The sequence below is a fragment of the Crotalus tigris genome, unplaced genomic scaffold (assembly GCF_016545835.1).
Source record: "Crotalus tigris isolate CLP2741 ecotype Arizona unplaced genomic scaffold, ASM1654583v1 scf7180000017601.7605149639:7615979, whole genome shotgun sequence".
Classification (NCBI taxonomy): Eukaryota; Metazoa; Chordata; class Lepidosauria; order Squamata; family Viperidae; genus Crotalus; species Crotalus tigris.
In genome coordinates this window covers 3,654,435-3,680,124 of record NW_024096505.1, presented here as the reverse complement: position 1 = coordinate 3,680,124, position 25,690 = coordinate 3,654,435, and the positions used below count along the sequence as shown (strand labels likewise).

At 34.9% G+C, this 25,690-nt stretch overlaps 1 protein-coding gene across 1 annotated transcript in view; it reads right to left on the bottom strand.

Moving 5' to 3' along the window:
• Window positions 1-5,486: 5,486 nt before the first annotated feature.
• The window catches only part of BRWD1 (bromodomain and WD repeat domain containing 1), a 75,884-nt gene continuing 55,680 nt past the window's right edge, over window positions 5,487-25,690 (bottom strand). The window contains exons 32-42 of the mRNA XM_039369705.1: window positions 25,508-25,633; window positions 24,281-24,353; window positions 24,052-24,087; window positions 23,753-23,899; window positions 22,051-22,203; window positions 20,313-20,485; window positions 18,876-19,108; window positions 16,667-16,834; window positions 13,855-14,745; window positions 11,593-12,456; window positions 5,487-10,258 (exon numbers count right to left, since the gene is read on the bottom strand). Of these exons, the coding sequence (XP_039225639.1) occupies window positions 9,228-10,258; window positions 11,593-12,456; window positions 13,855-14,745; window positions 16,667-16,834; window positions 18,876-19,108; window positions 20,313-20,485; window positions 22,051-22,203; window positions 23,753-23,899; window positions 24,052-24,087; window positions 24,281-24,353; window positions 25,508-25,633 (3,895 nt within the window). The 3' untranslated portion in view covers window positions 5,487-9,227. The remainder of the gene's footprint in view (window positions 10,259-11,592; window positions 12,457-13,854; window positions 14,746-16,666; window positions 16,835-18,875; window positions 19,109-20,312; window positions 20,486-22,050; window positions 22,204-23,752; window positions 23,900-24,051; window positions 24,088-24,280; window positions 24,354-25,507; window positions 25,634-25,690) is intronic.

Genomic DNA, 25,690 nt, shown 5'->3' with positions numbered 1-25,690 from the left:
CCATAGTTCAAAAGCCTCAATTCTTTTGCGCTTAGCCTTTCTTATGGTCCAACTTTCACAGCCATACATTGCAACTGGGAAAACCATGGCCTTGACTATATGTACTTTTGTTGGCAGGGTGATGTCTCTACTTTTTAGTATGCTGTCTAGATTTGCCATAGCTTTCCTCCCCAGAAGCAAGCATCTTTTAATTTCTTGGCTGCAATCCCCGTCTGTAGTGATCTTGGAGCCCAGGAAGATAAAATCTGTCACTACCTCCATTTCTTCCCCATCTATTTGCCAGGAATTGAGAGGGCTGGATGCCATGATCTTGGTTTTCTTAATGTTGAGTTTCAAGCCAACTTTTGCACTCTCCTTCTTCACCTGCATCAAGAGCTCTTTAGTTCCTCTTCACTTTCTGCCATTAGAGTGGTATCATCTGCATATCTTAGGTTGTTCATATTTCTCCCAGCAATCTTAATTCCAACTTTTGATTCATCTAGTCCTGCGTTTCTCATGATGTGCTCTGCATATAAGTTAAATAGGCAGGACGACAGAATACAGCCTTGCTGGACTCCTTTCCCAATTTTGAACCAATCAGTGGTTCCGTGTCCAGTTCTCACTGTTGCTTCTTGACCCGCATATAGGTTTCTCAAGAGACAAATAAGATAGTCTGGTACTCCCATGTCTTTAAGAACTTGCCACAATTTGTTATGATCCACACAATAAAGGCTTTAGCATAGTCAATGAAGGAAAAGTAGATGTTTTTCTGGAACTCCCTAGCTTTCTGCATGATCCAGTGTATGTTGGCAATTTGATCTCTAGTTCCTCTGCCTCTTCGAAATCCTGCCTGTACTTCTGGTAGTTCTCGATCCACATACTGCTGGAGTCTAGCTTGTAGGATTTTAAGCATAACTTTACTAGCATGTGAAATGAGTGCAATGGTGCGATAGTTTGAACATTCTTTGGCATTGCCTTTCTTTGGAATTGGAATGTAAACTGACCTTTTCCAATCCTGTGGACACTGTTGAGTTTTCCAAATTTGCTGGCAAATTGAGTGTAGCACTTTTACTGCATCGTCTTTTAAGATTTTGAATAGCTGGAATACTGTCACTTCCACTAGCTTTGTTATTGCTCAGCTTTCTTAGGGCCCATTTCACTTCACATTCTAGGACGTCTGGCTCAAAGTCAGTGACCACCCCATCGTGATTATCAGGGACGCTAAGCTCGTTCTTGTATAGTTCTTCTGTGTAATTTTGCCACTTCTTCTTAATCTCTTCTGCCTCTGTTAGGTCCCTGCCATTTTGGTCCTTTATCATGTCCATCTTAGCATGAAACATTCCCTTCATATCTCTAGTTTTCTTGAAGAGATCTCTGGTTCTCCCTATTCTATTGTTTACTCCTAACAGTTTCTTTGCACTGTTCATTTAAGAGGGCATTCTTATCTCTTTTAGCTATTCTCTGAAATTCTGCATTCAATTGGGTGTATCTTTCTCTTTCTCCCTTGTCTTTCACTTCCCTTCTTTCCTCAGCTATTTGAAAAGCTTCCTCAGACAGCCATTTTGTGTTCTTGCATTTCTTTTTCTTTGGGATGGCTTTAGTTGCTACCTCTTGTATAATGTTGCAAATCTCCGTCCATAGTTCCTCAGGCACTCTGTCTATCAGATCTAATTCCTTAAATCTATTTGTCACCTCTATTGTATATTCATCAGGGATATGATTTAGTTTGTACTTGAGTGGCTTAGTGTATTTCCCTACTTTCTTCAATTTAAGCCTAAATTTTTCAATGAGAAGCTCATGATCTGAGCCACAGTCAGCTCCTGGTCTTGTTTTTACTGACTGTATAGAGCTTCTCCATCTTTGGTTGCAGAGCACATAGTCAATCTGATTTCTGTATTGGTGATGTCCATGTGTAGAGCCGTCTCTTGGGTTGCTGGAAAATAGTGTTTGCTATGACCATCATATTCTCTTGACAAAATTCTGTGCCCTGCTTCATTTTGTACTCCAAGGCCAAACCTGCCTGTTATTCCAGTTATCTTTTGGCTTCCTACTTTAGCATTCCAATCCCCCATGATGATAAGGACATCATTTTTTGGTGTCGATTCTATAAGATGCTGTAGGGCTTCATAGAACTGGTCAATTTCATCCTCTTCAGCACCAGTGGTTGGGGCATAGACTTGGACTACTGTGATATTGAATGGTTTGCCTGGGTTCGCACTGAGATCATTCTGTCATTTGGGGGATTGTATCCCAGTATTGTTTTTCCTACTCTTTTATTGACTATGAAGGCTACTCCATTTCTTCTGAGGGATTCTTGCCCACAGTAGTATACCTGATGGTCCTCTGAATTAAATTCACCCATTCCTGTCCATTTTATTTCGCTGGTTCCTAAGATGTCGATGTTCAGTCTTGTCATCTCTTGTTTGACCACGTCCAGTTTGCCTTGATTCATGGATCTTACATTCCAGGTTCCTATGGACATGTTCATTATTTGTATACAATTCTGTTTCAAACTCAGTCTTACAATGTTCAAAACCATAATTTTTTTGTCTATTTTAAATCTAATAATTGTAAACAATAGAACAATGGACAACTATATTTCGCTGCCATTAGTTTTTCCTTCGATTGTATTTTACATTTCCCTTGACAGATTTTAGTAACTTGTGATAAATTAGCCATTTGTGTTTACCTCTTATTTCTTGTCTATAAAATGTTTTTTGTGCCGAGAGCTACTAAGATGTTTTGGGACACAATCTGAATTCATATCTATTCCGTATTCTCAATATGGCATGTTTAACATAGTGATTTTTAAAGTTCATATTACCCTTGACTACCACAAATATCCATGCCACCCAAATCTGAGGTCATGTCCCTCTAACTCGAAGAGCCTTCTAATTCTCATCAACACCTACTCTTTCATCTTCTAAATCAAACAGCAAGCTTCAAAATACAATTTTTGGATGGGGAAGAAAAGTCTTCAGCTCAAGCCTAGAAAAAACACGTGCTTGTGGGTTTCAGCACTCCTAGAATTTTTTTTTTAATTGTAAGAAATACATTTTGCATTTCTTAACTTTTGAACCCATTGTTTCTCCAAAATTGCTCATTCCAGTTTTTCATTCCACAGTTCATATATATAATTACTATTTCATTTTACCTTTTAATTCCTTTAAAAAAATGGATTTTCATTAGACAGCTAAACACAGTAGTAGATTCTCTTGAAGGAAATGGATCTACAGAATTCCCAGGAGCAGTTCTCAATGCAATGCAGAGGCATTGAAGAGAGAAGATAGTCCAAAGCCTGTATCTGAGAAGAGGTAAAGCACTACAACTACTACTGCAAGGCTTTCAGGTTTCTCAAAGTAAGAACTATTGTGTCAGAATTATCTCCTATAAGGAAGGGTGCAGAGGTACATAAGTCCAATAAGTCGTATAGATATATTTAATACTTAATACTCCAATGAACACAAGGCTGTCAATTGGGGTGTGAATTGAATCAAAGAAAAGGTAAAAATTTTACTGCAATGGGACTAAATATGCAAAATCCAGTGGTAATTGCCAAAAAGTAGGGAATTGCAAGGACTAAGTGAAGGAACCATTCCAGCCCTGGAAATACCATTTGGGACCATATACCTCCTGGGCGTATCTAATCCAATCCAAGATACTAAGTAGGGTGAATCAATATATTCATCCTTGTGAACGATGCCGTGATATGGCCTGAGACAATATCTCTAACGTAAACTGATACTAAAAATAAATCAGACCTTAACTTTTGAACAAGAAAAGGTGACTGCTGACTATCCCGACAAATGCAGTACCTATTTTCTTGTCAGGGTGATGGAAAAGAGGCTGCTCATGGTACAGAACAAGTCAGATAAGCCCCTACCATCATGAAATTAATAGCTCGATGAAGACATCAGTGGAACATGGATGTCATGTTCAGAACAATTATTAAATAATGTATCAACAATATAAGGTTATGCTACTCAATATGGATTTTTTTGTTTTCAAACTTGTACATGGGAGTTATGTCAGAGGGCCACTGGAGCTGATTAGGAGGGAGAGAAAAGTCTTTTGGAACAAGTATCTTGAGCTTAGTGAAACAGGAATAAGAATATCCTGGGACAGTCCCTTGCCCAGCAAAATCTGAGACCAAAGTTGAAAAAGATACCAAACTGGTATAATCTGCATGCAAGCTGAGGAATCAAATCCTCAGACTGGAGAACCTCAAGACCCAAGCAGCCTGGAAAGGTTCTACAGATTAGAAAGATGGCAGACCAACTCAAGTGTCAGAGTTTCCAAGATCTCATTCAAACTTGGTTTGTACTGGGTGACCAGTCTCAAGCCTATTGCTTTAGAGAGTCAGCAGTGTTTAAAATCACTGGCGATGTGCTAGAGAGCATGAGAGTTGCTATTATGTATGTGGGAAACTGTTATAGCAGAGTAAAAAATGTTCTATAGGCTCCTACCATGACAATGGGTTCTAGGCAATTATGCTAGCTCAGGAATAATTTACAGTAGCGGCAGGAATGTCTAACCAGGCCCCTCACACTATAGACATAAGGAAGAATAAGCCAGTACTGTATATCAAAAAGGGTTATTTGTTAAAACACGGGTCCTCAACCTTGGCAACTTTAAGACTTGTGGACTTCAACTCCTAGAATTCTGGGAATTGAAGTCCACAAGTCTTAAAGTTGCCAAGATTGAGGACCCGTGTTAAGAAATCAAGAAGATTCAGGCACTGAAGTTAAACCAACCATCTGGTGGTTGAGTACTTGAGCTATCCACCTATTCTGGTTCCCAATTCCATCTTGAACAAATAATTGACTTACATGGAGATGCTCTAATTAAATAGTATAATTACCATTTACAATAAAATAGTACAAAATTACAATAAACTACAATATAATATTTTAATGTTTAAATGTTGTAACCCAGCTAGAATTGTTTTCAGTGAGATGGGCAGCAAATAAATTTAATAAATAAAATAATAAAAATATGTAAATTAGTCTTAATAAATACCCATTGATAGAAATGATGAAAGATGACAGCTATAGCAGGTCACAGGGGATTGTATTGGAAGGGGCTTCCAAATAAATAAAAGCAATACAGGGAATTCTACCAGGTGATTTTTTTTGGAAATGTTAGAATGGTACCTCGATCAGAAAGGCCATCTTGTTCTACATTGTAATTTTCTCTATTAATCCAATCCATTAGTTTCACACAGTGGTGGCTGGCATAATTTACTATTATATTTAATAAATTGATTAGGTGATAAGTTTGCTGGACTGTCTCCATTTTTAAAAAATGATAGCTGACTTCCACTCATTGGATAGCTACATCAAATGGATTTTATGTGTAAAAGGGGTTGCTAGTAGAGGGTGAAATCCATTTGTGTGGATTAAAGAGGATTAAGTAAGAAAACAGTTTCCCATGTTTGCATGCTGGAGCAGCTAAAGCGAGTCAATAACATTTCCACACTGGAAATAAGTAAAGTCTAACTGCATATGTGCAATGGCAGAACAAGATGTTTATTATGCACAGTGGATTGCTTGAATTTAATGCCCCCCATTAGCTTCACAGTACTTCTGAAGTCTTCCAAAGCTTGATACAGTAAATGGGCTATACAGCAATTTACAAAGACACAGATTTATTATAAAGCCAAGAAATGCAAAACTGGCCTTATCAGGTAGTCCATATGGGCCATTGGATTGTATCATATTGGAAGCCTATAAAGAAAAAATGCAATTGTTCTTGGGGCTAGCCAGCTACTACTAGATGTTTGTGCACAAATGCAGTTACCTGTCAGATCAAACCTGGAACAGGACCAATTAATGTATGTGTTATTTCTATGTTCTGTGTATTAGCATGTAGCATTACTTTAGCATGATTGTATACCTTTCAGGTACTACCAGAAGACAGCACAGTCCAAATACTGTTTTCATTCCCTAGTGCTTTTCAAAAAGTTGTTTTTTCTATAGTTTAGACTACAGTCCAATCACAATACATACATCAAGCCATGTATCTCAGTCCTGCCTCTGATGGAAATAGAAAAGGAATGTAAGAACAGAATTTGGACAAACTCAGTTGAAGTCCTGGCTCTTTATACAGGCTTTTGACTGGAATAACTGAAGCCCTTTCTGAGGACTATGTTATTGTTGCCCAGCACTGACATCTTTTGTTCCTTTTATCTTTATTTTGTTCCTTCTGTTTTACTATTATTTTTCTATGTTGTTAGTTTGTGAACTGCAGAGTTGCTGAGTCAAGTTGTGTACAAATTAGGTAGGTAGGTAAATGCAAGTTGTGCAATTGAGAAAAGTGGAGAACTACCCTCATACCCCACAGCCTTTGATCAAATTTGAGATGTTTTGGAATCTGGAAGAAATTCAATTAAATGAAGTAGAAAAATGTTTCCGTTGGAAATTCTATTACTGCAGACATTGGCAATTAATTCAGCCAATATTCTGTTAGGAATTTTGATTTTTGCTGTGTTACACATCTCCTGTCTTATTTTTCTGCATAACTTATGAACTTGGATGTCTAACTCCACAAGCATTATATTTGTATTTCAGGTTGAGTTCAAATGCATTTTTTCCTTTGGTATCTACTTGTGATTAATAATATTCTGAATTCATTCCCTCTAGTATCTGGCAATTCTTAAGAGAAAATTTATTTCATTTATAGCAGATGCACACCATCTTGTGATGAGACCAGAACAATAGATTTTCTTTTTGAATTTAAAATTGCCATGATTTGGTAAACTCTGTACTTTATATTCACTTATAATTAAATGTTCGTACTTTAATACCCAACATTAGAAGGGACAAGTACATTTTATCTTTTCTTTTTAAAAAAGAAGTTTGATTTTTCTTAATCTCAATTGGTCTGTCTCCCAAGGAGGGAAGGCTCTGCACCACATGCCCTTATATTACACAGCCAGAGGACTAAATTATACATTTTTGACATTCTAATCAGCAGGGGCACAATTCAAGTTGTCTGGGCCCTCCCTCTCAATTTAAGGATACTAGGTAATCCCCCCCATCCTCCGCAAACACAGATGGTTGCAGCGCCAAGCTTCTACCCCAACACACACATAACCAGCTGCCATTTCTTCTCTTTCCCCATTTTTTTTCTTTCTCTAAATTACACTACATGGGGGGAGAGGATAAAACGAGTAACTGTTGTGTGTTATTTTCTACAAAACAGCTATCTGCAATCTTGCTTTCCAGGTATACTAAGCTGTAACTCAAGAATTCCCAATGGAAGCTCACTCTTTTAATCTAAGGCAGGGGTCTTCAGATTGCCATGGTTGAGGACCCCTAATCTAAGGCTTAAATAATTACCTTCTTCCAAAGGTTGGGTGGGTGGGTTTTTTTTTTTTTTGAGTATTGGTTAAATAAACTATGGATACAATTTTAAAAAAACTATATGAACATGAAAAGCAATAATCCTTAATTGCTTACAGCGGTAACATATCAGGTGTGAAAAGAAACTATTCAACCAAATCTAGTATTTCACTAAAGTTACCACAACATGGATTTGTCTTCTAATGTCCACAAACAGCAGTTGAAACAAAAGATCTCCTACTCCTTTGATTTTTTCAAGGTAATTTGCAGCCATTACTACAATAATGATGTCATTTGAGAACAGTCTATTTATTGTATGTCATTGGGCAAATTCAGTATCCATTCTAATACCTTAAATGTTTTTGGGTGAAACTATTTAATGTTGTATAAGTTTTCTATAGTATATATAGAACACAAACAGTTAAAATTCAAGATTATTCCAAAATTGCAAATAAAAGTGCATTTTATGAACAGTGCACTTCAGATAAATTACTGAACTTTGGGATTTCTCGTTATCATTTGTTACTTCAGAAATAAAAATACACTTTCAAAAGTTCCTAAATAAACAAATTTAGTACATTCATTTTCACTTTAAATTCAGAAATGTGCAATTTCTTTCTAAAGCACATTTTAAACTTAACATACAAAAATAAAGAATTCTGAATATTAGAATTTGTAGACAACCATCTTATCTGGATAATTTTATTTTGAGAACTCAAAAAAGTGAAAGACAAAACCAACACTCAGGGTTTTGTTTCATAAAATTTATCACATACATAACCCTGAATAAATAGTTCTCAAAATAAAATTTCAGGAGGTCTAAGAGAAAAATAAAACTGGTGTTCTATAAATGAACATATCTAACAACAGAACATCCCCAGAAACAGGTGGTTTAAAGAGCATGCTCTTCTGCAGAAATTCAGCAATAGAACTTTTGTAAAGAAAGTCACTGACATCTTATCATGTGTACGTTTACATAGCATCATGTACTTCCCATTTTTCATGTGCTACAAGAACTGTAATTATTTTATTATTTCAACAATGTCAACTTAAACACCACCAATATGAAGGTGCTTTATTTAGTTAAATCAAGCGGTGGAGTGGTTCAATTGCACTAACAGTCTGAATTATAAATAATTAAATTTGAAGAACTTTAGTAAATATTAAACTTTATCAATAACACCTTAAATATTAGTATTCTACAGAACAGAAGCTTTAATCATTTTAAAGAAAAAGCACAAAACACAAATTTTCACAAAAAAAAAGTAAACACCTGTATCCTAATGATCTTAAATTTACAGCATGGGTGCCATATATTAAAAGGGATATGACAACAAATTTTAATCCACATATTTATAAAACCAATAAGCATTTTTATTATCAGTTCAAGCTGTTTTTCCTCAAATCAATAGCACTGCTCATTTTTACAAGTTGCTATAATATTTGGTAGCCATTTTTCACATTTTTGTTCTTTAAAATTAATAACTATTAAGATTTGTTTATAATATATACTAGTTAATTCTATTCATTACTGATCAATTAAATATTAAACACCGCGGTAGTCAGATTCATCTGGTTCTGAACACACTAATATAGTATGACATAGGTAGTCTCAATCTGCAGCACCATGCTATTTAATCAAACAGCATTAAAGCTGTTATCTAATGTTTATCCCCTCTTGTCACTTACATTAACAAAATATTATTAAAGACAACAGTTCTGCCTTCATAATGAGGCACATTTTGGCATATGTGCACAGATAGGCAAGTGCAAGTCATATTATCAAAACAGAGCTTCCACGTTTAACTTTTTCATAGAAAAATATAAATATATTCCCTGAATTAGAGGAAGAGAAGTTTCAACATAAGTCTAATATCACTAATAAAAGGAAAGCGGGCTAGATCTTCATGTTTCACAATCCTCTTCATCATCTGCATACCTTACAGTTTGCCTGCCCCTATTTCTAGTTCTGATTTTGGAGCGTCGATTTATTCTTTTGTATTTTGTGTAATGCAATTCATCAGAATCATTCTCTTCATTCACTCTTGGCCGCTTCCTTCTCTGAGGTATTCTGGAAGATTCAGAAAAGCCATTTTTATTTGCTGGAGTGGCTTTCCTCTTACTCTTAGTTGTTTTAACGCCTCTATTATTATTACTGGGTTTGGATTCTGTTTGAGTTTCTGAATCAGAAGAAAAATGGGAACTTCTATCAGGTTCAGATTTTGAGCTCTCTGGAATGCCTAGTTGTCTACTCTTCAACAAAGCACTACTTTGTCCCATTTTCTCTCTTTCTCCATTGCGCCTGGTGTTCCTCACTTTTGTAAAATTATATTTCTTTTCCAGTTCAAAGTCTGCAGCAGAGTCACTTGTTACAGTATCTTGACTTGAACTTTTTTGTTCCTCAGATGTAATGCTGCTGGAAGATTCTTCATCAGAATGTATTACTTTGATTTTTTTACATACAGGTTTGATAGAATCTTGTCTTGAGTCATTGCTATGATTGCTCCTCTGTTTTAACACATTTTCTTCTTCAGCATCTAAATATCTTGCTTTTAGCTCTTTACTAGATTGCCTAGTTGAATAAGAGCAAGTCTGATTATTTTTCCCCTTTATTTTACATTCTTTCAGTTCTGTTCCACTATCTGAGAGTGAAAGTAAATCATCCAGTATTTTTCTAGCTGCAACAGAGGCACTGCGGAGTGGAAGTATTCTGTTCTTTTTTCTACAGTATCCAACTTCTGAGCTTGAGAATTCTTCCTTTGCATTACTAATAAGTTTTATTTTGCTTGCAGCCACAGCAGCACTTCGACGTGGAATTTTCTTTCCATTGAGGGTTATAATATTCATTGACATATTATTCAACTCTGTATAACTTTTGTAAGTATTTCTGTTCCTGAGTACTATTGGACTTTGGTTCATCTCTTGAGAAGCTGATTCTGTAGAGAAAGAATTTATGGATAAAATATTGTTATTTATAAAACAAGTTAAAACAAATGATACAATAATTTGATCATAATTAGTCCAGATTGTTATACATTTTGATTTACTGTTCATGAACACTTGCTTGTGTACTCTGCCTAACAGATTAGCTTGGCTTCTCCCTTCACTGTGAAAACATGCTACACTATACTGAAAACTACAACGAAGTTCTAAAATTCAACTACCATTTAGATATTTTTGGTGCTAATATTCTAAGTGATTTTTTGGAACTTCAGTAACCTTAATATAAGAAACATTTTTTAAAAAAAATTCCTCAGTGTAGTTTGCAATTTCTTGCTCTTCCTATTTCATAGCTTTGTATATGAAAATCATATGTGCATTTTGTATTGTACAAACCTTAACTGCTGGCAACTGGCATGTATTTATGATAGTTTCAGTGTCCCAGGGTCATCTGACCACATTTTGCGACCTTTTGACAAGCAAAGTCAATGGGAAAGCCAGATTCACTTAATAACTGTATTAGAAACTTAACCCAATTATAAAATGGGGCAAAGCTCAATAACTGTTTTGCTTAGCAATGGAAATTTTGGGCTCAATTTGTAATCATAAGTCGAGGACTACCTATAAGTCCACTGGAGTTGGGCAGCCAATAAATTTAAATAAGTTTAAAAAACAAAAATTAAAAGAAGCACAAACCCCAATATACAAAAGAGAAAGTAAAAATTTAAAGAATATTAACTATCTATAGCAAAACAGTTACATACTAAACAATATTTAATAATTTCTAGACAAAAAAGGATATTGTAAAATATCAAGAAATCTGCGTCCAACACACTCGAGTTTTCTAATTCGTAGATAAAATTGTGTTTTCCAAAAACAAATAAATTATACATCCCTTGAATTCAATCCTTAATGTAAGGAATATTATATTTATTTTATATAAAATATCATCTACATTATAATTTACACAACGTAACAAAGATAACTTCACATAATCTAATCCAGGAGGTCCCCGACCTGGGGCACCACACCTCGGGGCGTGAAAATGGGCCACCACTGTTCTTCGGGGTATGAAAACGGGATGCCGCCGAGCCTCGGGGTGCGAAAATGGGCTGCCGCCAGACAAGAATGGGGCAGGTTAGTATCATGCAGGTTCTAGCCCTACCCCGTTTGTCGCGCGCATGCTCATGACCCCGCAAACATGCATGAATGCATGTAAAATGCTTCTCCCTCTCTTTCCCTTCGGTCCGCCAATCAAGAAAAGTTGCTGACCTCTGATTTAATCCTTTGATTATCAAAGAAAGGATATTATCAGTATTATAAAAATTACCTTTCTTAATGTCATCTGATTTTTCTTTCTTTTTCTTGGATTGTGTTGTGACATCGCTGCATTTGCTAGCATTGGAATAAGATTCGATTTCCAAATCAGAAGGGCAACTGGAATCTACTCTGGCTTTAGATTTTGAGTTTTTTGAAGATTCCTTGCTATTTGGCAGAGAATCGGTTCCATATCCTTTATGCTGTATTTCAGATTCATTTTTAGATTTTCCTGAAGAGTCTATGGTCTTCTGAAACATGTGCTCCTGTTTAATATTGTCACTGTATTGATCTAATTCAGAATCTGCCTCAGATTCAGAAGTGACTATAGAATTATGTGCAAATACAGGATGTTTATCAGGACCTCTATTGTTTGAGAGTTGGCTTTTCAGACTTTTCTCTAGAATGACATTTAAACTTTTATCACATGCAGTTCTAGGCTTATGCCTATGAGCTTTTTTAATATGCAATATTTTTCTTTCAGCACCTTCAGAATATGAACTATTTGCAGAGTCACTACCATATATCTTGGCAGCTGTGGAAGACTGAATACATTTTCTTCTACAGTACTGTTTCCTTTTTGCTTCACCAGACTGTTGGCTTCCATCTGCTGAGCTATTTAATTGCTTTCTAGTTGTAGAAATAATACCATGATAGTTCAGTTTTCTCTTGTTGGTACTGGCGGTTCTAGTAGTTTTTGAATTGGTGAAGTCTTCCTCATCACTCACAAGACTTAATTTATTAACAGTCACAGTACCGCTTCTAAGGGGCAATTTTCGATAGATGTATTCTGTTTTACAAACTCCTATCTGACCATCACTTTGGTATGGTCTTTTTCTGGTAGATTTGTTGAGCCCATTTGCTTTGACAAGAGAGTCTACAAAGGCACACAGAATAATTACGTTAAAATTACATAATATAAAAGCATTAAAATCTCACAAAAACTGTTGAAATAAACACAGTTTAAATAAATAACCCAGTTGAAGATAATAAAAGTAAGTAAACATCCTTACAGCTACAGCAAAATTTACTCATCATTATTATCAGCTTCAGAAAGTTTCATGATTTGACTGCAAAAACTGTAACAAGATGTATGATGACATTTCAATATGTCAAAGCATTAAATACTAGATTTAGTAGATGGTCAATCAAGGTTATTTGAAGAAATGCTCATTGCAGCATCAAAACATGGCTGCCAATGATATTCATAGGAAGAAAAACTATTGAAGTCTGGGAAAAAAATAATGGATATAAGGGAGATTTGAGTTTTGAGCTTACCTCTGCCAATTCTGGGACACACGAATAAAGGTAAATATATGTGACCTGAGTCGGTCACTGGGACCAGAGGTTTATTCTTCCAAGCTTGCGGGCTCGTGCTGGAGCCCATCCTCAGGGAATTCCTCTTTTTCCAGATGGGCTCCAGCACAAATCTGAAAGCTTGGAAGAATAAACCTCTGGCCCCGATGACCGACTTATACTGGATACTACAATTCTAGGACACTCCATGTCCCACTCTAAGATTCTTCCATTGAACTTTTTAATGGTGTATTTGTTTTAAGTAAGTTCTACTCACACAAATTACTTGTTCTTTCTTGCAGAATTGGTTTTCTAAGCTAATTCAAGCAATCTTTTTTCTCAGACCACACACAATCCCTTGTAACATAACATGTACCCTGCATATGTTAAATATACATTTTCTAACCTGCCTATTGCTAGTTAGCCCAATTTCTTGGCTTTCCTTCTGAATGCCAGTAACTTTCTTCCAGCTTAATCCCCTCAAATTACTTCCTGCGCTACACTGAATTACACCAATTTTCCCATGTGATGCTCAATAAACATTTGATTTTCCTGCTGTTACCTTCAAGCCTCCTTGAAATTAGGCAGTGGGAAAGTCAGTGTAACTCATGTAGAGCAAATAGTAACTGAAGGGATTGGACTGGAAGTAAGTTACTGGAATATAAAAGGGTCAATCTCTTCCTTGTTTATGGGTTGAAGAAGTGAAGGATAAAGTCAGAATTAGGCTAACCCTAACCCTGCACCAGTAATTGCTTTATCATTTTTTAAAAAAATATGCACATCTCAAACAATACGTTAAAATACTTGTTTGATGTGACTAAGGCTGTATTCCTAAAATAAATTAAGGTGGCTAAATTGCACATAAATCCTTAGATTGAGAATACACTGTTGTGCTAAATGACACTAAAAGAAAAATATGGAGCGTGCATAACATTACACCCTTTTATTTCAATACTTCATATAGTTTAAAATACATCACCTTTCCTGATGTCTTTCCTTTTTTGACTTTTTCTTGAGTAGCTGCTATCAGTTCCAGATTCTAAATTAGATGACTCATTTTGGCCAAGTTCTGAATTTTCAGAAAAGATTCTGATCTTTGAAGAAGGAGTCTCATCATCCCTTCCTGACTCCACTCCTTCTTCTGAATCACTCAAAATTTTAGCTTTCCTGAAGCGAAATGATGCCCTTGTAAAAATACGTCTTGGTAAAATTTTACATTCTTGCTCGGAATCTGTCTCAGAGCTGCTGTTGGCATTAATTTTGTATGAAGATGACAACCGATGAACTGTTTTCTGAATGCTCTCATCATCTGATGTATGGTTTTTGGAGTCATCTTCTGAACATTCTGGGCTGTGTTTCATTTTGGGAGATACACGACAAGCAGTTCTTAATAGTTTTTTACACTCTTTAACAGGGTACCTCTTTGGTGTTTTTTTCATCCCACTCTCGGAATGTGAATTACCACTTTCAGATCCACTACTATGCCTTTTTTTAACAGCACAAGATTCAGTTTTAGGAGCTTTTCTTCTGTCAGACTGTTCTTCCAATTCTTTGTCACTTTCAGAATGCATGGAACTTTCTTCTCCATAATCATTTAATAATAACTTTCTGGCTGCAGCAGAAGCATTGCGATGAGGTAGCTTTCTGTTTTTGCTTCTGGTACCACCACTTTCCGAGCTGAAGAAGTCTTCTTCCACATCACTCATCATTCTTAATTTATTAGCTGCTACAGTAGCACTTCTACGTGGTATTTTTCTATACCTACCAAATCTATTGCTCAAAGTTTCATAATGCTCATTTGAATTATCAGTTTTTCTTTCCCATATCCTTTTCCTTGTAGTCCTTTGGCTATCTGCATTCCTTTGTGAAGCTGGACATACAAAGGAATGAATGAATACACACACACAAGAAACATTTTAAAAAATAGTTTTGTCTATTCCTAAACTCTAAATTATGCAAAGCTTTGGGGTTCTAGCCTTAAGTAAATGCAGGTATGTGTTCTTTCATCTTTTATAAGCCATTTGGAAGAATATTTTCCATAGTTACATTTTACTGACAGAATACATGCAGATAAAGATTTCCAATTTGCATTTATATAAATGAAGGGTGAATGGGCTGAGAGAAAAAAGGAGACTGAGAAAGTTGTCCTTAGAGGCAGTTGATGAAATCCCAAAGAGGTGAAAAGCTTTAAAGACTAAAGGCTAATATGAATGAGATGCACTGATGTGGTGAAAGTAAGCATGGGTTGCAAAGCTAGAAAGAGATGTACAGTGAACACCACTAATGTAAGCTAGGTCAGCAGTTGGTTTTACTATGAAATACATTTCTGATTACCAGCAAGAAAGTTTAATCTCATTTCTAGCCAGAACGCAGGTCTTAAGGCTTATACCTGGAGAAAAGTCCCTCCTCACTTCTAAGTTTGCCTTCCAGGAAGAAGTTATGGCTTTCTCATTGCCACATTTTGAGGGCTTGGGAGTAGCATATGAAAACAATGGCAGCTATACACCAACTAATTCAGGGATCCCCAACCCCTGGGCCGCAGCTTGTTTGGAACCAGGCCGCACAAGCGGCACGCAAGTATGATGCCCAGCTCTATTTGCATAAACAGCAGGTGTGGCCCTGGCACCTGTGTGTGCCGCTCACACGGAACTATCTCCTCTCCCCCTGCCAGTCCGCCAAGACGGAAAGGTTGGGGACTGCTGAACTAATTGATACCTTTAAAAGGGCCAGTGATAGGCTAGAACAACAGATTGGAGTAAGAAACTATATGGAATCACACTAACGACCAATCAAAGGAGGAAAAGAATAATTTTCAAAGGTTGCCTTTTGAGTCATTTCCTGCCTTTAATTTCTTTTCTTATGTCTGCATGTCTTCTGTATTTTGTAGAATGCCCTTACTCTATAAAGGAATAGTGTGTTGAGCATGTGCACATGTTTTATTAATAGACCTCTATTTAGTTTTCAAGTGCCAATTGAAAGTAATTACCTTATTAGCTAACTGTTTGAAGTCCAATTTATCACCAGGAATTCTCTTTTAATAAGACATATCTCACATTACATGGGCATTCAATAATGGATGGTGCCATTACATCAGATGATGTTCTTACATGGGCATAAAAATGCCTTTATGTGCACAAGTACAAGGTTGTATTAAGATGTACTTTCATGTAATTACCCCATGATACCCTAGACGGGGCATTTTGGAAAAAAAAAAGATATACAACAATATTTCAGAAAGCTTTTGGAATAGGAATTATGAAATTCCATTATTTTTGCTTTTTTGCATTATTTAATGTAATCTTTTAACATTTTAAAAATTATCTTAGTACACCACCTCCCATTTGGGCTACTGTAATATGTTCTACCTAAGGCTGCTCCTGAAAACCACCCAGAAGCTGCAACTGATCCATAATGCAGCACTATTATTATTATAGTCAAACCATGACACATGTCAAACCACTACTTCATGAACCACAGTGGCTCCCTATAATTATAGCACCTTGAACTCTCAGTGCAATTCAAGATGCTAGTAATTACCTACGGTGTTAAGTCTTCACTACACCAAGCAGATTATTTGTGGGGCTGCTTCTTTTCAATTAGCTTTTTTTCCTCCCATGGGATCTAACATAGCAAGCTACCAAGATTCCCTTTTATGAGTTGGTAGCCATATAATTCAAATAAATAAAAACTTATAACAATGCTTTCATGTTGGGTTTATCATACTTTTTAACAATTCTGATTGTCATGAAGTTGCTCAGGACTTACAGACATGGCATACATATAATATATACCTATTTGTTTTTGCTGATATACTTTACTTCTAGTAATCCTGAAGATACTTTGTTTTTCTCCAGAAGTCCCATTATGTAGTACCGGAGATGACAGAGCGGTGGAACTCTCTTTGCTCTCCTCTGAACTACTCGAAGATGAAGCAGTTGTTGAATGTTCTAACTCACTTTCTGGAAGAGTTAAATGAGATAAAGCTAATCAGAATTGTAAATATTTCTCTCATGTATTTTAACATAATAAGAAGTTGTAGACAGCGTTTGTGGAGTTTTGTATTCTAAAGGATGCTAGATCTTACTCAATGTATTCTGGCCACAGAATAGCCACCAATACTATACGTGTATGTGTGCTGTGTGTGTTTTGGGAGCGACCAGAAAAGGTTTAAAATGATATAGAATAAGAAAGAAAAAAAGACATCAAATTCTACCACACAAAAATCCAACTGTTTAAGAATGATTGCTGCATAAAAGAGCTTTATAAAACCTAAGGTTAACATCTCTCAGACTTCAATAATCAATGTTAACTATAAAAGTTTCTTAAGTTAACTAGATCCCACTCCAAAGCCATTTTAGAAAAATGTGGAACTTATTTGCTCTTTAGTTACTTACATATGAAACATAGGGCTAATAACATTAGGACTCAAAACAGAAATACTGCAATGTAAAATATAGAACGTATTATCCATAACTTTAGCAGAATAAGATGTTGATAAAGCTGTAATATTTTAAAAATAAAATTATCAGTCTTAAAAACACCCCAATACAGGTGATTGTTTTTTCCTACATTTTATTAACAATTGATAGATCTGGAGCAACTTGATTATTTGGAACATTGGTTTATTTTCCCATAATTTAAAGATAATGGGATACTAAATAAATGCAAAATATTACATTTTATGGACGTATAACAGTCACATTGGAAAATGAGAAACATTTCCATGATTTATTTGACATGTGATACTGGCATAGTTCCAGCGCTAGGAGGATATCCCAAGAGATCCTAGAGGTTTTAGCTTTACCTCTCCAAAGTTGGTAATAATTATTCACATATGGACATAAGAAGATATTATGACTTCTGAAGAAGTTATGGCATCCAGGTTATAGAAGGACTATAGTGGGTTACATGTCCCTACAAATGTTTCTGAAAGCAGGGACAGCACTGCCAGGCATTGAGTTCTGGCAGAAAAAAATTTCTGTGGAAAATGAGAGATTACCCCCCCCCCCCTTGCGTTCTGGATAATTTCTCCTTGCAAAGAGATACAGGAACTGAGTTTCTTATAATTGTGTGATGAGTGGCTTGGGAATCAAAGGATTACCATCATGCTCAAACTCATAATGCAGCCTTGATGGACACTTGACTTGCAAAACCCCCTTTTTGGATCTAATAAATTTACAACTTAACAGAGATCTTCTGACCAGCAGGGAAAAAATGGAGATATTCATTGAGTCACCTAATTTTTAGAATTAAGAAGAAAAAAACCCCTATCTTGAAGATTTTAACTTAAAAGAAAAAGTTTAACAAGTCGATATTTAAGACACTTTTAAAACAGATAAAGGAACAATTATTTTAGAAGACTGATTTTTTTTTTCTTTCACAAAAGTACCTATGAAAATAGTAAAGCCAACTAGAAAATTAGACCAGAACTTCATGGGATTGTTGTTTGTTCATTATTAAGTTGTTAGATATATTTTACAAAATTTTCTGTTACAAATCTTTAAGCTTGTAATTAAAGCATTTTTTTTTTTAAAGGACTGAAGAAAATATCTGATGATGCTCTGGTTTTTAAACTCTTCTATTTTTGATGCTTTTCTTGAGGTTGCCATTGTAATATTTATGGCCCCAAAGTAAAATATAAAAGGCCAAAGGATGTTTGCAGAAACATTTGTAGGGATGTCTAACCTACTGTAGTCCTTTCATGCCCTTGAATATCAATAAGGCCACCCAGAGCCTCCAATCTGTGATGTCCTTGGTGCTCTCTGAGCTTAGTTGTTTTCTTGCAGATATTTCATTACCAAATAAGGTGATGTCATCAACTTTAAAAATGTAAATTCATAAAGGATTTTTTTTTCTGTATCATTTTTTTAAAGAAAAAATCTCTCTTTGAAAGAGGCCCACCAATTCCTTAATCTCATCATAAAGCCAAGCAGAGAAGAAAGCAATGTTAATAAAAACTGGGGAGGGAATTAAAAGCAAGTTTTAATTCAGTTCATTTACCTGTTGATAATGTACAACTGTGCGCTACTGCTGTCTTTCTGGTCCGTGTATTTGATCCAAAATACGATGCAGAGGTAGAGTCAGAAGATATTCCAGCAATACTACGAGTACTAGTCGTATACACTTTATGGCTTGTGACACAGGATTTTTTGCCTGATGTATTTTGATTAGAAGAGTTTTCTGTCTCAGACTGAATTTCTGTTTGAGATTTACACTGCTTCTGTTTTGTGTTTCTTAACATACAGAATGAAAACAATATGTAGTTGATTAATGCAATTTATTTTCTAAATGCCTTTGTATTTAATTACAATTACTGTACTGGTTAAGACTTTGGGGTAAGAATGGGGGAACCCAGGCATTATTTATTTATAGCCCACCTTTATTATTTTTATAAATAATTCAAGGTTGCAAACATACCTAATACTTCTCCTCCTCCTATTTTTCCCCACAACAAGAACCCTATTACATGAGTTGGGCTGAGAGAGAGTGACTGGCCCAGTCACCCAACTGGCTTTCATGCCTAAGGTAAGACTAGAATTCATAGTCTCCTGGATTCAAGCCTGGTGCCTTAACTACTAGACCAAACTGGCTCTACATCTTCACTCTTCTATGCAATTTTCTAGGTGATTTTGAATCATTCATGATTTCTCAGTACAACCACAATAAAAGAGAAGAAAGAAAATTTAGAGGGGGAAGTGCTATGTATGTTGTCTTAAACTTTGGACAACAGATAAGATTACTTGTAATAAATAAAATAAAACACCTCAATGAAAATTATATACCGTATTAGATATTAATAATGAAATCATATTAAAATGATGCAATATAATGCACAATATTCTTAAAAGTATTCATTATTTTTAGTTTAATTAAATTTAAACTTTAGAGTTTAAAGATTAACAAATAAAAAAGGAAAATTAGTTATTAATTAAGGAACCTGTTTGAGGTGAATTACAGTTTACTAAAATTTCTGTGGGGAAAAAAAGTAAAGAAGCAGCAGTTTAATTCTGGCAAATTTTGAAATGGGAAGGAGGTTGGATTGAATTATTTCAGAGATCCTTTCCAACTCCATTTGATGCTTATATTCACTATGGAAAACAAAAAATAGCAACAATTAACAAACATGGAAGAAGTAAGCAACCATCACAACCAGGTATCTGTTTGATATGTATTTGTTATGACTGATTTTCCTTCAGTATCCATTCCAATATCTGCAGACGTATTATTAATGCATCCATGGCTATAATTTTTTCACAAAATATTTATAAAGCAGGAAATAGTTTATGATAAAGTACATTCAAAATGAATAGTAGAGATCAAAACTAACTGAATATAAGAATTTACTCCTGTCAGTTATTGGGATTAATAAATACTGCTTAAATAAGTATCAAATCATCTAGTAATGATTCTAAAAGTAATATACATTGACAAATTTACCTCAGTATTTTGGCAGAATGTTGTGCAGATTTATTCAGACTTTGCAACTTTCTGCTGGATCTCTCACTTCTCCATATTCTTTCATTGTGCTTTTGCCCAGTTCTATAGTCAAAGATAATTCTTCTAATTTTTTCCTCAAATAGTGCAGATAATCTCAGTGTCATACTATATATCTAGATTAGGAAATGCAGACTGAATTAATATACTATGAAGGTTATGCAACTGATAAATTAATGATTTTATTTTTAAAAGTATGAATTAATAATATACAACCTATCACTACTCCTTTTCAGTTAAACAACAATAGCAAACAAAAGAAAAGGAGTAACAAAACAGTAAGACATAAAAATTAAATATATGAAATAAGAAAAATAATGAATTTGATTCTTTTCACTTTTATTTTTTCTATTCATAGGTTGATAGGTTTTTATTTTTAGTTCTCTTCACCTAGTTCAACAATTTATTTTCATCAAAATTGCTTGGTTTATTTCTATCTCATTTCTATCTCATCTACCCGTTCTCTTTGACTACATTCATACTAAAATATGAGTATTTTTTCTTCCTCAATGTTTTTTGCAGCAGTAATTATCTTTTAAACTTTTCTTCATCCATAATCTTTTTCACTTTTACTTTCCAAGCACCCATTTTATATCCTATATTAGCATAACTTCACAGAGTTCTATAGAAGGTAATATAGTTATTTTCACTCTGTTATAAGTAATTCACATCCTCTTTCCTTATGCTCACTTGCTATTCATTCTCTTGAAACAGTAATTTATTTTCTAATACCTTTTATATAGAATTTGCACTTTCTCTTCCTGCAGTCATTCAATTAACATTCTATGCAAATTTACCCAAAAGTATGACCTATTCAATTATAGGACATACTTTAAAGGAACTATGCATATGGTAGCACTGGTTACCATATTGAGCACATTACCATATATACTGACATATAAATTCATACATGGAGAATAATAATTTAAAACCAACCATCACATTTTTATCCAAATTATCATTATCAATGTTTCATCTGTAAGAAGCCCTCAAAATTATTGTATGTTTTATTATTCAGAAGTGTCTTATCTGCTGGTAGTACATTTTTAATTGTATTTTGGTTAAAAATTCAAAGGTTGGCTTATCTACAGATGTACCTATCCACAAGTATATATGGGATATATGGTTACTTTAAAAAGTAGTACTGTATACACTCACAGATAAGCAGAACCCAATTTTAGGACTGTATTTTGGCACATTAAATTCTCCACCTATCTGCAAACATGTACAGTGCTTCTTCAGTAAACTATTCTTGTATTTGGGCATTTTATTTCTCAATTTGGCTATAATGAACATCTGCAACAATTTAACCATAACAAATGAATGTTGCCTAAGAAAACTTAGAAAAGTGAATATACTGGAATCAAGTAGTATTTGAAAATATTATCCAAGACATTTTAATTAACACATTCAGCCACATAGTTGAAAGAAACTGCTTATACATTCAGAGCATGTATTAAGGACTTCTTAAAAGTCTTATGCTTATTCTCCTTTAAACTAAATATGTTTTTAAAGTAAAACTATTTACCAATTGTTCCTTAAGTTCTCATAATAGAGTTTTGATTGATTTCACATTTTCAATTATCTTCCAACATGACTTTTGTTTCCTATCCCTCTAACTTTTGCCTAACTGCTAACAATACTTATTTGGTTATTGCAGTAAATAGTATAGAAATGTTACCTTAGACCTTTTGTTTGGGGTATATGCTTTAGCATTGCTAAATATTAGTCTGACATCTTTGCACAGTTCCACTGGAGTATCATAATTTTCAGCTTCTAGTGTTTCCTTTACTGTGGCTAAGTCCATTGGTGTGTCTATAATTTCTCTGTAGTCCTAAATAAAGATAACCAAATGCCTCCATTATTAAAAGGCTGGGGTGGAGTTTCTCATATACAGGTGAAAGCCTGTAGACAGATAGACAAGACAGACACAGAGAGGAAGTGTGCAGACTAAGTTAACTTTAATACACATTTTTAAGGACTAAAAGCAAGCACAACTAGTAGTCATAGGAGTATGTACCTTGGAATGAAGTCTAAGACTGAAATTAGCATGTCTATTATCTCAAATAGCATTCAAATAACTGTGTTATAAGATATAAAAATATATTACCAAACATTGTTTATTAAACTCTAAAATCTTAGTGGATTTTTGCTAATCCAGTATAATTTGTTTTTCTTATTTATATTTTATCATTCCTTTACAAGACTATTTAATAAGTATCATGCTAAAGAAACCCATTTCCTTAGCCCATAAAAATCCAATTTTTAAAAGTGTAATTCTCCTCTTAACTGTGATGATAAAAAGGGAACAAAAACTACAGCAGTTTCTTTCTGAAGATTGAAAAGGCAGAATAAAAAGTGAAAAAAAGAAGAGAGAAAGACGAGTGAGCAAAAGCATCTTGGATATATTTGCAAAAATTTCCAAGCATTTTAATTTCAGATGGTTTAGAATCATGTTCATTAAAATAGCACTAGTATAGTATACTATACTATAGTATAGTATACCAGCAGAAATACAATATTAATACAATACAATACTAATATAATGAAATATATGGACTGTTTTATATCTAATAGGCCCATAAATGCATTTAACTTATGAAGGAGTAGCTGATAACTGTACTTAGATTCTTCAACTATCTTCCAACCAAGGCTTATCTTGGTTCATCTCCAATGGCCTTCCACCAAACTGTTAAAGTTTTCCTTTTCCAGAACAATTTGGGGAGATTCATGCTTCAGACATTACATAATTTTTAACTTGCTGGAAACTGTAAATTAAATTATTTTCAGCAAGTTTTATTCTGATGCTGATAATATTTGTTTTATTAGGATTGTGCTGGGACTCAGAATCAAACATGGAATGCAAATACTCAGTGTGTCCATCTCCATTTCTATAACAAGCTTTGGGGATCACAACATGAAAAAGGCAGTATTGCTGCATGGCAAAAGTGTATTCTTTTTGTTTAAAGTACCCTTTCTGTGCTTAGGAAATACTAGATTCAAGGTTTAGCAACTAACTTGTCATCAAAACATCTATAACTTCATTTGCTTTTTGGCAATGGCAAGATCATGAGAAATTGCAGAAGAGATTATGCATTATGGCTGTACTATGAACCTTATTTAAAAGAGAAAAAGAGACTGCCCATCATCATGGAATGGTAGGCATTCTGTTTACTTTTCCACTTACGAAATAAAATACTGTATTTTCTCTTAGGTGTACTATGATTGAACTAGGGTGCCTTCCGACTTGCCCACCAGAAATTCCTAACTGAACCAAACGTTTTTCTTGTTTTGAATAAGAAAATACAATGGATAAGAGAATGCTTCAAAATGTGGCATGATTGATGTAACTGACTGTAGTTGATCAAAGAATAATTACTTACGGGATACTGCTCCAGATCAACAGGCTGTCTAAAGGGTTCTGAATCCTCACACTGAAAAATTAGATTAACAAGTTCCATACATTGTTTCTTCCATCTGTTTTCATCATAGTGTGATTTTGTGGTATTTTTTCCCTTCAAGGATTGTCTCTTAATTAAAAAAAAAAAAGTAGAATACCCATAAATATTTATGACTTTTAAAAATACAATTACAACAAATGAATTGCATTCAGCCACTTAAAAATACAAAATTACTACCCATTCATAAAGAAAAAAGTTATGGATAGATAAAATTAACTTACTTTCCTAGAAGATGTCCTTGGTTTATACTCATCATCCTAGGAAATGAACCAGATATATTAACCATAAATTTATTTTGAATTAAGGTACCAAACACCATTTTGCTTAATATGTTTACTTGGTTGAATCCAAATTAATTCTTCAATTGTGGAAGACTAAAGCCTAACAACATAGCAATGAAACAAATATTAATAGTTAACTGCAAAATATACAGAAAGAGAGCTTTATTACCGATTCAGTAGCAGCAATGCTGTCTTCATTGGTTGCAGTACACAACTCAAAAATGTTAGGACAATCTGGATTCCTGAAAAATAGAAATGTATTTCAGACACAAAAATATGACTCTTGACTTTATCAGTGTAAGTTTGAAATCTATTTTTCTGAATGCTAACATTTCATGGCTTTTAAAAATAAATAGAAATTGATGTTTTAAAGTGTAACAAAAATGTATAGGTAGTCCTTGACTTACAATCACAATTGGGACTGGAATCCCAATTACTAAGCAAAGCAATCATTAAATGAGATGTCACGTGACTGCTTTGCTAGCAACCACAATCCTGTCTCCTGAGTGCTGTTATGAAAATTACAGGTCATAAAGTTCAATAAGGAGTGCAGAAGTGCCTCAAGGGGAAGGGGTGGCCTGGAATAGACCATGTGCAAGTTAGGGGATGCTGCAATATGGAAGGCTCAGCTGCCTCAGACTGCAAAGCTGCTACATCACAGAAGGTTCAGCTGCCCACCTAGCTCTACAGTGTTTACAACTGCAGGGGCACTGCAACTTCCTCCACCAGCCTATCTCCCCCACCACTATGTTTTTTTAGCTACCCTGCACTCAGCAGCATTCAGTGGCGGCAATGTTGGGGCTGAAGTAGAGGCCCAGGGCCTCTAGCAATACCAGGCCTCTAGTACTAGGCCTCTACTTCAGCTCTAGCACCACCATTACCACTGAAACATGCTGCCTCAAGGCACAGATCACTGGCCTTGGTTGCTTCATACCATTCTCCAAACCAATGTCATGTTCCTTCCATAAGCCTACCTCCTGTTCTTTCTGGAAGTTGGCCTACCATTCTCAGAAATTTCCTACTCTTCCCCAGGCCTCACAAGAATAGGGCACTGGTTTTTAGAAAAGCAGAAGCCCTGTTCTCATGATTCTTCAATGCCTCATTTCCCAAATCATGTTTGCTATTTTGCAAGCCAATGAGGTATCTGAACGATTGAGAGAATGAGCATGGAGACTGGCATGCAGAAAGAATGGGATATGCAGCCTGGAAATGATGGTACCATATGGACATGGAAGCAAACTGGGTCTCAGAAACATGAAGATAAGTATAGTAAATAGTATTATTTTAAGCTAGATTTAATTGGATTTTGTACATCAGAGACACATACAGCAAACAAACCTGGTATCACTATAAACAACAAGCTCATATTTTGCTGTTCTACGGATATATTGCTTACCTTATAAATTCTAAGAGTTGATCAGTGATTTTCTGAGCAGTTTTAGCAATTTTGCTATTGGGTTCATTGAAGGTCCGAGCATTACTTTCAATACATCTTACTTCCCAAATCAATGCAGAAAGTCTCCTAGATTTTTAGCAAACAAATAGTTAAACTTGCAGTCTCTAAAACTGGATCTTTAAG